General features: G+C 42.4%; 1 protein-coding gene and 1 long non-coding RNA gene across 5 annotated transcripts in view; one reads left to right on the top strand and one right to left on the bottom strand.

The window, feature by feature from the left end:
* The window catches only part of LOC138768969 (uncharacterized), a 36,884-nt gene extending 35,990 nt beyond the window's left edge, over nucleotides 1-894 (bottom strand). For all 3 annotated transcript variants that reach the window (XR_011359190.1, XR_011359191.1, XR_011359189.1), the window contains exon 1: nucleotides 739-894. This is a non-coding gene — a long non-coding RNA (uncharacterized lncRNA). The remainder of the gene's footprint in view (nucleotides 1-738) is intronic.
* An 866-nt stretch (nucleotides 895-1,760) lies between these two features.
* Nucleotides 1,761-12,383, top strand: part of SCN4B (sodium voltage-gated channel beta subunit 4) — a 50,207-nt gene continuing 39,584 nt past the window's right edge. The window contains exons 1-2 of one of the 2 annotated variants that reach the window (XM_069947065.1): nucleotides 1,761-1,886; nucleotides 2,185-2,322. In XM_069947065.1, coding sequence (XP_069803166.1) covers nucleotides 2,250-2,322 — 73 coding nt within the window. In that variant the 5' untranslated portion in view covers nucleotides 1,761-1,886; nucleotides 2,185-2,249. Of the gene's footprint in view, nucleotides 1,887-1,908; nucleotides 1,984-2,184; nucleotides 2,323-12,383 lie in introns of those variants that run through there. The other variant, XM_069947066.1, reaches the window with a different exon arrangement.

Genomic DNA, 12,383 nt, shown 5'->3' with positions numbered 1-12,383 from the left:
GGGAGGTAAGGTGGAATATGTGGGGGACTACAAAGCCATCAGCAACACCCAGCAGCACCAGAAGTCACATTAATGGTAGGAAGTACTTTATTCTTCATTGGTAGTAGCAGCATGACAACGGTATTAAAAAGAATTCTGAGACTTATTGTACTTTATAAGTGTTGGTCTTACATAAAATGCGGACATTTACTTTTAACTTAGTTATATTCAGATTGTATGGCTTTTGCAGAGTTACATTTTAAAACATTTAGCGTTCATGGCTCTCCCAGCCAAAAAGGTTCCTACCCCGGCTCTACACAGTTCTTTCAGACTGCTGGGTTACAGAAATACTATCACTCAGCCTTAAACCCTACGAGCAAATGCATGCAAAAAAAAGATGGGTATGACTGGGTCATTTTAAGACTTTATCACAGACATTTTTAGAAAACCCCTACCTTTAAATACACAGCTTCTATTATAGGCTGCTATTGGTGCCACATCCTATAAATGTAACCAGAGGTGGTCTTCTTGACTTTCTCTTAGTAATCCAGTTGAAAGACACTCTAATCATAATTTCTACAACCTGCTTACAGGGAACAATGGTCAACCAGAGCAAACGTAGAAAGCATCGACTTAATGGCAACATATAACCTTAGTATGCACATGGGAATTCACATGGTTCAGTAAAACTATAGTAAGCATGCTCTCCTAATATTGTTAATGCCTGATCTCTATGTCCCAAGAAGTGACTGTACTTACCTCTGGACTGTGATCTAGCAGCTTCTGTTTAAGGACTTGTCTTCAGGGCATCACACATGTATTTCTAAGTCCAATACCCCCTACTAGTGCCAAGCCAACTCTTCATCCAGCTTTATTCCTCCAGCCTGTCCTGACTTCACTCCATAAGGACGTTCCCTGCTTCTTCTCTCCCTGTCATTTCTTTCAAATCTGCCTACAGGACTTTTCTCCCTGTCCCTCCCCCCCCCTCCTTTCCCTGTCCCATGTGCTACTTACCCTTCCTCCCTCCCTCTGTCCTTTACATCTACTGTATACTGTCATTGCCTGGTCTTTAGTATTACATTACATGCACCCTTATTTATATATAATAGGCTCTAAAGCTAAACTTAGAGGATGCACCAAAAATAATAGCACAGAAGTCTAGAAGGATTCTGGATTCCTTTAATAGTTTTGCAGCAAGCTGCTTGCAGTCTGTGCATTCTGCATTGGACCGCTAGAGCTGAATGCTGTCATTTAACTCTTGGGGAATGCATTGTTTGTCTATGGAGATATCTCTGTACCTTAGATCTATCTGCAGCGCTATGTAAATCCACAGCTGGGATATAATGGAAAACGGGAGTTTTTTTTTTTTCAATGACAAACTCAGTTTTGCTGCATCTGGCAATGTCAGCTCAACTACATCTGTATTACTTGTCTAACACTCGGTGTTATGTATATGGTAATGTTGATACGAAAGTATGTATCTCATATATATATATATATATATATATATATTTGTAAATATAGGAAATTGGGATACAGAAAGTATTATAAATAGAGGAATCCTGTGTGACGGAATTATCAGGGCTGCACTGTCCTAGTGAAATAATATACGACTGGCATAGTGCAGCACTTTTCCATAGACTGTGTGTTGCCTGCATTGAAGTCACTGCATTGTATAGTGATGGAGAGTATCTCCTACTCTGATACAGAAGAATCTGCAGACAGGGGCAGAGGCAGGGCTTAGTACTCTCTCCTCCCCCATTAAAACTGCAGAGATGAGAAGTCAGCAGTAGTGTATCTGCACATGGGAAGCAGTCCAGGGAAAGAGAGGAGGAGAGGTGACAGGAGAGAAGAGGGGCGAAGGTGGGGGGAGCCACAGACACCCTACACCTTACTAACACAAGCAGGTAAGTGGGCACTGTGCTGATCACATGAAGTGAGGGTAACAGGGGGCATTCAGGGTATACAGTTACTATACACACCACTGACTTCACTTACTACCAGGTTGGGATATATACATTTATTGCACTTTATACTTATTTGCATGCCTTATAAAATTCTAAGAGAAGGGTATATTACCTGCTGTGCATTGGCACTGCTAATTCTCTTCATTATATGAGGGCATGTAGTGGCACATAGGTGGATACAAGGTGCTGACAAGATGAATAGTATTCATGTTATTCCACGCTCTTCTATCTCCTTAAGCTCCTCATCATCACGGCTCTTCCTTGGCATTTCGTTTCTCAACTACTTTACTCCCCTGATAGAAAATGCCCGTGGGACCCCCGTGGGATCGTGAATTATTCCCCTATATACGTCAGTCATGGCTCATTGTGACCCTGGGTAAGTGTCATCATTCCTTATAATAAGATGTATGGTCTGCTAACTTATTCCACTGCTTAGCAACATTGTCTCCCTAGGATGTGCTGTAGGATAAGAGAAAAGTTACATTGCATGTAGATTCCCATTACTGCTGGGATCATGTGCCTGGGCAGAGCGTGCTGCCAGGCTGTGTCTGTGCCTCTTATCTCTCCATGTCTCGGAATACATCTGAGTATCTTAAGTGTATCCTGATGTGATCTTCACCTCACTACATACTATACACACTTAATACCAGACAGGGACTGCAGGGGGACTGCAGAAATTAGGAACTACACAAGGGTGTGGTGTGGGTTACTTGGGTTGCATTGGTATAATGCAGGGCTGACATTTTTGCCCGGCTTGCAAAATTCTGTACAAATCTGGGACATTTTCAGGGGGGGGGAAATAAGTGAACACACTATTTGTGTCCTCTGTCAATGATTCAGCACCAAGCGCCAAAAACTGCAGGCTGAGTCAGCAATAAACCAATGCTGTCACTTGTCATAGGAGTCCGCTACCTGCCGACTGTCTCCAAGTCCCTGGACTCAAATACTTCAGCTTGTTGTATTATTGACTATTAGATTTATGCAGCGTTCTCTCTCTAGACTTATTGGTACAGATCTATTCTTTACCAACACCCCAAGACTGAAGTAGGGAGCACTTTAATCTTTTGCAGAATTCAAGAGGTGTTCTGTGATGCATAAGTTAATCCACCGGTCATGAGATATGTACATAGAGAATAATGTAGCAGAATAATGGACGAGACAACCTTACTTTTTTACCGAAGGTCACCGCTTAAGAATCCAACTTTAACGTGGAAAATGAAAAGAGCTCTATGGCGTCAAGTCTTCAATAAACGAGCCATTATCAGTCATGCTATGTGATTTTTCATGTTTCTGTAAACCATTTCATTTAAAAACAATTACTCCTTACCCCAGAAGAACAGCTCCAATGTTTTGGCCACTAGATGTCTTTCTTCCCTGCAATCTGCTGTTCACTGCCTGTTGTTGGGGAAATCTGTCTCTAGTAACAGACACAGCAAAACATCACAGCAAATGTGTGTGTGTGTGTGTGTGTGTGTAGGGAGGGGGTTGCCTACCTATTACTCTGTACAGGAAAAAGGGAGAAGCAAAAAGATGTGTACCTGCAAAGGTGTTTGTTCTCCAGGGGATTTCTCTTGTCTCTGAAATGTAAATCAAGGCTTCCCTCTCATCTCAGCAGCAACCTCAGTGCTTAGTGTAACCCTTCCCTTACTCTTCTGCTGCTATATGCACTTAGTCCTGCCTCTTGTATCCAGTCCCCACCCACCTTTACACCTTTAGGCTATGTTCACACTACGTATATTTGAGGCTGTATGTTTGAGGCTGTATAGCAACCAAAACAAGGAGTGGATTGAAAACACAGAAAGGCTCTGTTCACATAATGTTGTAATTGAGTGGATGGCCGTCATTTAATGGCAAATATGTGCTGTTATTTTAAAACAACGGCTGTTGTATTGAAATAATGAAAGTTATTTACCGTTATATGGTGGCCATCCACTCAATTTCAACATTGTGTGGACAGAGCCTTTCTGTGTTTTCAATCCACTCCTGGTTTTGGTTGCTATGAGGACCTGACATGAGGACCAAATACAGCCTCAAATATACATAGTGTGAACCCAGCCATAGGCTGGGTTCACACTACGTATATTTCAGTCAGTATTGTGGTCCTCATATTGCAACCAAAACCAGGAGTGGATTAAAAACACAGAAAGGATCTGTTCACACAATGTTAAAATTGAGTGGATGGCCGCCATATAACAGTAAATAACTGCCATTATTTCAATATAACGGCCGTTGTTTTAAAATATTTGCCATTAAATGGCGGCCATCCACTCAATTTCAACATTGTGTGAACAGAGCCTTTCTGTGTTTTCAATCCACACTTGGTTTTGGTTGCAATATGAGGACCACAATACTGACTGAAATATGCGTAGTGTGAACCCAGCATTAGTCTGCAGCAATTGTACAGTGCTTAGTGTAACTTCTTCCTTGCTGTGCTGCTGCTGTTTTTATACCTTCTGGATTCCTGTATTTTGCAACTTAGCCCTGTGCCAGCCTGTTTAGTTACTTTGCAAGACTCAAAAAGTGTAAGCCCCATGAACTATAAGTATACAAGCAGGAAGTATGCTAAGTATAGTCACTAGTAGACATGTTTAGTGCATTGGGCCTGTCAGATATGTCAGCATGAATTGTTGCCAGTATCCTGACATATTCCAGTGACATGCGGCCCCTATGTGGTGTGAGCCCAGCCTAATGGTGAAATATGCAAACTGCCCCTCAGCCACCTCAAGGGTCATCATACTGACTATAAATATGTGCTATGATGGGAATTCTGTGTAAAGTCACCTAACACAGTCTATTTGAAGCAAGAAGAAGTATATGGCATTTCCAGTGGTATAGATAACAAATCAATAATGTGACACGTGTTCTTCCCTGATGTCACTAGTGTTTTACTGGAATGTATGAGTATCATTGTTTATGAGCCGCATTGTCTTAACTTACATCACAAGCCAATACTGATAATAAAAAATAATGGCAGCATACAGAATGAGTTATACACATATGGCCAAAAAATCTTTGTCTAAAACACATCAGAAGTCACCAATGTCTATTATTGGTGAAGCGTTGATTTGGATACCATATTACAAGGTATTCTCCCCTAGAAAGGCTGCTCACTTGCTGACCTTAAACTCCTAGTATGTTTAGTTCATCTGAACCTGAACTCTCAGCATTTGATTACTGTGTCTGAAGCAGTTGGATGCAGCCCTAAGGATGCCTGGAGAACATGGATACAGCCATAGGTCATATGCTGTATCCATGTTTTCCAGGGCTCCCTAGGGCTCCCTGGGTCAATTGTCCTGTGAGTGAACAGAGCAGCAGCCCACATGCTTTACCCTTCTCCTATTGATTCTCTATGTGACTTCCAAACACTGCTGACTGCTGAACTTGGCTATGCTCTCGCCAAGCATGTGTGCTGACACCCTATTCACTTGGGGGACAATTTACCTTTATTCTGGGAAAATCTCAGCAGGAGGACACGCACAGTTTAGTTAGTAACTTTTAATATTGGGATAACCACCTCAATTCAATGTACCGCCATATGGGGTCTGTGCACATGACTGTGCCTAGTTAAGGAGGGATAATTTTCTAATATTTATCCCTAGCCCCATTCCACTGGTTTTAACCTTACATAGTTACATAGTTAATACGGTTGAAAAAAGACACATGTCCATCAAGTTCAACCAAGGAGGGGATGGATACAGGGAAGGGGGAGGGGTGATATGTTCTATACATATGCATCTATATTATTTTGCTCTAAGAACTTGTCTAGCCCTGTTTTGAAGCCCTCTACTGTTTTTGCTGTGACCAGATCCTGTGGTAGACTGTTCCACAGATTCACAGTTCTCATGGTAAAGAAGACTTGTCGCCTACGGAGATTGAACCTTTTTTTCTCCAGGCGGAGGCAGTGCCATATCTCTTGTAGGGGCCATTTATATATTTAAATAAGTTAATCATATCTCCCCTTAAACGTCTCTTCTCCAGACTAAACAAATGTAATTCTTTTAATCTCTCCTCATAACTAAGATGCTCCATTCCCCTTATTAGTTTAGTTGCCCGTCTTTGTACCCTCTCCAGCTCTAGAACATCCTTTTTATGAATCGGGTTCCAAAACTGGACGGCATACTCCAGATGAGGCCGCACCAAAGCTTTATAAAGCGGTAATATTATATCCCTGTCCCGTGAGTCCATGCCTGTTTTAATGCATGACAATATCCTACTGGCCTTAGAAGCAGCTGACTGACATTGTGTGCTATTCTGTAGTCTATTATCTACAAGTACACCCAGATCCTTCTCTATCAGTGACTCTCCCAGAGTAACTCCCCCCAGGACATATGATGCATGCGGGTTATTAGTACCCAGGTGCATAACTTTACATTTATCCACATTGAACCTCATTTGCCAAGTGGACGCCCAAACACTCAGTGTATCTAAGTCATCCTGTAACATCTGCACATCCTCCTTAGACTGTACTGTACTACAAAGCTTGGTGTCATCTGCAAAGATAGAAACATTGCTGTTAATTCCATTCTCAATATCATTAATAAACAAGTTAAACAGAAGAGGGCCCAGTACTGACCCTTGGGGTACACCACTTATTACCGGGGACCATTCGGAGTAGGAATCATTGACCACCACTCTCTGGGTACGATTATTAAGCCAGTTTTCAATCCAGTTACACATTAAATTTTCCAAACCAATAGACTTTAAAGGACAACTCCGGCGAAAATTTTTTTTGGCTTATTTAACACACATTACAAAGTTATATAACTTTGTAATGTGGTTAAATACCCGGTCTGGCCCCCTTCCCCCACTTTCCGACCCCCGACCCCCCACCCCGGAAGTTAAAGAATGTATACATTACCTATTACAGTCGTCACGGTCCTCTTCTCTGGTGTCGGGTGACGTCAGAGCTGGGGGGCGGTCCGGGTCTTCTTCCTCTTCGGCGTCTTCATTGAGAGTGAATGGGAGAGAAAAGGCTGCTGGTGCACATGCGCACCAGCAGCCTTTTCATTGGCTGGAGCGCATCACAGGGCTTCCAGCTTGCTCAGCCCTGATTGGCTGAGCTTGCTGGAAGCCATGTGATGCGCTCCAGCTAATGAAAAGGCTGCCGGTGCGCAAGCGCACTGGCAGCCTTTTCTCTTTCATGGACCCGGAAGCAAGAGACATCGCTGGACGGCGGAGGCAGGTGACGGTGAGGCGGACGGCGGGCGAATGGAGTGGCGATCGTCACCGGAGGGATGGTGAGTATGGTGTCTGTGTGTGTCTGTGTTTTTTTTTTTGGGGGGGGGTCCCGCCGGAGTTGTCCTTTAACTTACCCATCAGACGTCCATGAGGAACTGTGTCAAACGCTTTTGCAAAATCCAGGTACACTATATCCACAGCCGCGCCGCCATCCAGGCTTCTACTTACCTCTTCATAGAAACATATTAGGTTGGTTTGACAGCTTCTGTCCTTAGTAAAACCATGCTGGTTATCACTTATAATACTATTAGCCACTACATATTCCTGGATGTAGTCCCTTATAAGCCCCTCAAATAGTTTCCCCACAATGGACGTTAAGCTTACAGGTCTGTAGTTACCTGGGGAAGTTCGAGAGCCCTTTTTGAAGATCGGCATTACATTTGCCTTACGCCAGTCCCTCGGCACAATACCAGTAAGCAAAGAATCACGGAATATTTCATACAAGGGTAGTGAAATTACAGAACTGAGTTCCCTAAGAACTCTGGGGTGCAATCCATCAGGCCCTGGAGCTTTGGTTACATTGAGTTTGTTTAATTTATCTTGGACCATATCTATAGTAAACCAGTTCAGTACATTACATGTGTTAGCAGCACTGGCCCCACCCACCTCAGTACTGGCCCCACCCACCACAGCTCCATCCTCTTTTGTATATACAGAACTGAAGAACCCATTAAGTAACTCAGCTTTCTCCTGATCCCCAGTTATTAATTCCCCGTCACCATTATTTAGGGGTCCTACATGCTCTGACCTTGGTTTTTTTGCATTAATATATTTGAAGAATTTTTGGGGGTTTCTTTTGCTTTCTATAGCTACCTGCCTTTCATTGTGAATTTTTGCTGCTTTTATTACATTTTTACAGGTTTTGTTGACTTCTTTGTAATGTTTAAATGCTACAGCTGACCCCTCTGATTTATATTTTTTGAATGCCCCTTTTTTCTCATTTATAGCCCTTCTAACCTCGGTTGTAAGCCATGTGGGATTGGATTTTAACCGTTTATATTTGTTACCCATAGGAATATATTTGGCAGTACAGTTATTTAATGTGGATTTGAAGATTTCCCATTTATTAGCTGTATCCGTATGTGACAGCAGCCGCTCCCAGTCTATGCCCTGAAGTTCTGCCCTTAACCTAGGAAAATTGGCCCTTTTAAAACCTTGATAAAACATAATAATTAAAGTAGAAGTCTGGCGGAGGGGGGCAAAAGTCATTACAGCCAGGGGGTGGGGGGGTGGGGGGAATTAAAAAGACACTAAGCTCACCTGCCTGTGTTGTGCCACATGACCGGTCTCCCATATCCTGCCGGGTGTTATCTTCTCCCTGGTTCTGGGTATGTCACAACCCGGCTGAAATGTGACAAGCGGGTAGGATTTAGCCTGATCAGCCAATCAGTGACTGCAGCTGTGTCCCGCCCCAGTCACTGACTGGCTGAGCGGGGCATGCGCAGCCAGAGGGGAGCTGAGAAGACAGCCAGCTGGGGTCCAGGAGCGGAACGCTGCACTGTGCAGACGGCGGAAAATGTGAATATAACCTCTTTTTATTGTTCCCCCACAACTGGCCCGAAATAATTTTCTTGCCTCCCCTGGACTTCTCCTTTAAGTATACGTGAGGCTGTATAGGCTACGTACGCACATTTTCAGTTTTGTCGCGTTTCTCCTCTACAATTTCGTCCAAATTCCCTGTCTGAGCTTTATCATGTGATCAGCGTTACCAGGCTTCATTGCAGGTGTTTTTCATGTAATAAGCGCTAGGATTAAGCCTGGTAATGCTGATCACATGACAAAGGCTAGAAAGTCAATTTGGACAAAGTTATAGCGCCCATATAATCAGTTAGGCTCTAGTTATGTCCAATAAGCACAACAAAACTGCAAATGTGTGAACACAGCCTTACAATAGTTTCCTGGGATTATATTCCCAGATTTTGGCTGTTTAGGAAACAAGGCCTGGTGCTTCTTTCCGCTCTGAACCCTTACCGTGACTCTCGAGCAATTTTCTCTTCCGATTGTTTGTATACAGTGCAGATCTTTTATGAAGGAGAGTCCTGTACAGGTGATGAAAGCAACCAGAGCTAGGCTGCCTCACTATAACAGCCTTATGGCAGCTATATGGTAATACATTATACCATACGTTATAGCTGTACACATTTGCCATAGTGACAAGGCAGTAGATCATGTCATGGAGTCATTTAGCTTTGCACCTTGCCTGATTTCCAAAACTACATGTATATAGCACCTTAACCACTTACATTAATGAAATCGTCAACTACAACATTCTAAGCAAACTGGTATTGATCTGACTGGTACTTTGCTTACACTGTGGTGTCAGAGCTTTCCAGTGATTGAAATTTCCGACCATTTACTTGGAGATAAGATAAGTCTGTCAAATGGGCTTTCTGCTGCCTCAGTGTTAGAGATTGCAGTAGGGAGATGGAAAGGGTTACATGCCAGTTCAGGTAGTAGACAGGGGGGAGAGAAACCCTGGAGAACAGCTCACACAGGCTGGAGAGAGAATGGGCAAGAGAATCAAAGAATCATAGACTGTATACAAGTATAGAAAAAACAAGAGCTTATGCAGCACATAGTAAAGGCTATACAAGCAAAAGTAAGGAACATTTTTTAATAAAGACCCAAGTAGAAAATGTTTTCTGCGCCATAACAAGTACACAGCAAGTATAATAGTTTTTTTTTCGTGGCCGACCATTGCTTTTATGAATATTTATGCAGTTTTTTTGTGTGTTTATTTTTTTTGTTACACATTAACTAATAAGAACTAGTATATGGAATATGGTATGGTGTATATATTGTACAGCATTATGTGGTATAAGAAAAAGGAGATTGTAAACAATATGGCTGGGACATTCAAGGACAAGAAGGTGGAAGCAGTATCCTTGATATGGACTGAATCTAGTATACAAGGTGACACAATGCATGCTGGTAATATCAAAGGGAATTAGAAGCTGTAAACATGAGCATGCTAAAAGGAATATCAAAGGGATAGGGATACTGCTGGTCAGTCCTTGAATAACATTGAGAGGGAATTTTAATCGGGGGGTCAGTCCGTCTGTACTGGGCTGTGATGGGTGAAGCTAGGATTTCTTCGCACAAGGGCTACTGGAGATGGGTTGTTCTTTTTGCAATTTTAGATAGCATAGAGAAATATTCCACATAACAGAGATGTGCAGAGATAGGGTCAGTACAAGAACAAAGAGGGGAGTAAATTGGTGTTTAATTTCTGAAATGCCGAATGAAAGTTTATAAGAATAGAATAGAGCAGAAGTGTCATTTATGGAAGTGAAGACAAGAGCACTTCTTCCTGTAATATCTATTGTTCTATAACAACTTTTATAACATGGACTCAAAATCAAAAGGATAAAACTATAATTCATTGCTATTTTACTTGACTGCAAACCCCATATGAGATTGGGGCAGATACAGTGAGTTCCTATGCAAGAACACTGTCTATTACTCTTGGTAGCTACTGTAATTTGTTCTTTTATAGTAGGACTCAATATACTGAGAAGCTTCTATGATAAGCTTCTAAAACTGTATCCAGTTACTGAATCTCTTTTCCATTAGCCTCATCATCATGTGTTTCATATAGTTCCTATAATCTCTTTCATAGAGTACGTACCATGAGGCAGTCACTTGACGTTCATCTTGTTGCCCAGCATGTTATGTATCTGATGGTTATTGGTGCATTTTACGTTGGCTGCATGGTGGCGGATGAACTACTGTATATAGTATCTGGTCTGTAGCATCAGAAAAAAGATCACTGTCTGTGATGTCAGTAATGCATTTAACATTTTCAACCTTGTAAACTTGTTGTGTTGAGGTGTGTGGGTTTGTAATAACTGAAAATATATTGTATTGTTCCTAATCCAATTGTGGAAGGTTTATAATCCCTTGTGGTCTAGTGGGATGAGATGGTTTGTAATCCGCATAGTCTAGTTGGGGTATAAGGGGGTTAATCTGTTTTAGATAGCATTTTCTTTTTGTGTTTTCCACTTTAGGAACTCTGGTCTCCATACTACTTTATTTGTCAGCCCTGTGGTAAATAAGCAGATCTTATGTCTTATTGTCTTTGTTCCGTTCCAGTTGAAAAAAGTTCAGAATTGGGCTGATTCTTACAATATAAATTCTTCTGTTACTATATTTGTGTGTAATGCCTTTTTAGGGTAGCTTCACACGTACTGGATCCGCAGCGGATTTCATAGCGAGTTTGCAGCAAAATCTGCTGCGTATCCTGGTAGTGTAAAGGTCTATAGTGTTACATATCCGCAGCGGAATCATTCCACTGCGGATATGTAACCCGGTCCCTTTAAGCCCCCATCGCCCGCAGCCCCCGGCCTGGAGCATACGTTACCTGCTTGGCACCGTGGCTGTGTGTGAGGCTCCCAGCTCCCGTCGGTCCGCATCAGCCAATCAGTGCTGCCATTCCACTGCGGATATGTAACCCCATAGACCTTCACACTACCTGGATCCACAGCAGATTTCATGAGATCCGGTACATGTGAAGCCCTTAATCTTCTGCTTCCTTTAGCTAACATTTTCATAGTTACACAGTCTATTAGAAATATTAGCTGTCCCATTGCAGTAAATTGGGGTTGCTAGGTATTGTTATCAGTGGGCTAGGTGTAGGGGTACCAACTAGGTACTTGTCGCAGTGGCCAGGAGTGGTATGTCCACCCCGGGTAGACTAACATTTGGCTTTGTAGAGGTAGAACCAGTGTAGGTGCAGTAGTGGGTGCAGAGTAACCACAAAGTCTATCATTTACCCAAGAACAGTTTGTACAATCCTGGAGAACACAGAAATGGCTTCACATCTCAGCCATGTTTAATACTAAAGCTTCTCAGCTACATCAAAAACCAACATCAGAAGTTAGCATATCATTTGATCAAACAATATTGCCTCATGTACCACGTGCAGGTCTTCTGATATACATGATAAAATCTTTAGTGCAATACAATATATGCTCAGGCAATAAGGTGCAAAAATATACACTCCTTTCTCTTGATGGACAACACAGAGCTGTTAGCCTGGGTACTTCAGGTATCTTAATATAGTGGTAGAACAGTGTGCTTGGCTTGTAATTAAAGTTAGGTCTTGTGTAGGAAGGCTAAAGGGACTGCTAAGGGGCCTTGTCTAATAGTACAGAACTCTGCCAGGGCAACTTAGACTCTATAGGTGACTTGGTAGGAGAA

The sequence above is a fragment of the Dendropsophus ebraccatus genome, chromosome 12 (assembly GCF_027789765.1).
Source record: "Dendropsophus ebraccatus isolate aDenEbr1 chromosome 12, aDenEbr1.pat, whole genome shotgun sequence".
In the NCBI taxonomy this organism is placed as follows: Eukaryota; Metazoa; Chordata; class Amphibia; order Anura; family Hylidae; genus Dendropsophus; species Dendropsophus ebraccatus.
Note: the sequence above shows the minus strand (reverse complement) of the source record. Positions and strands in the feature narration are given on the sequence as shown.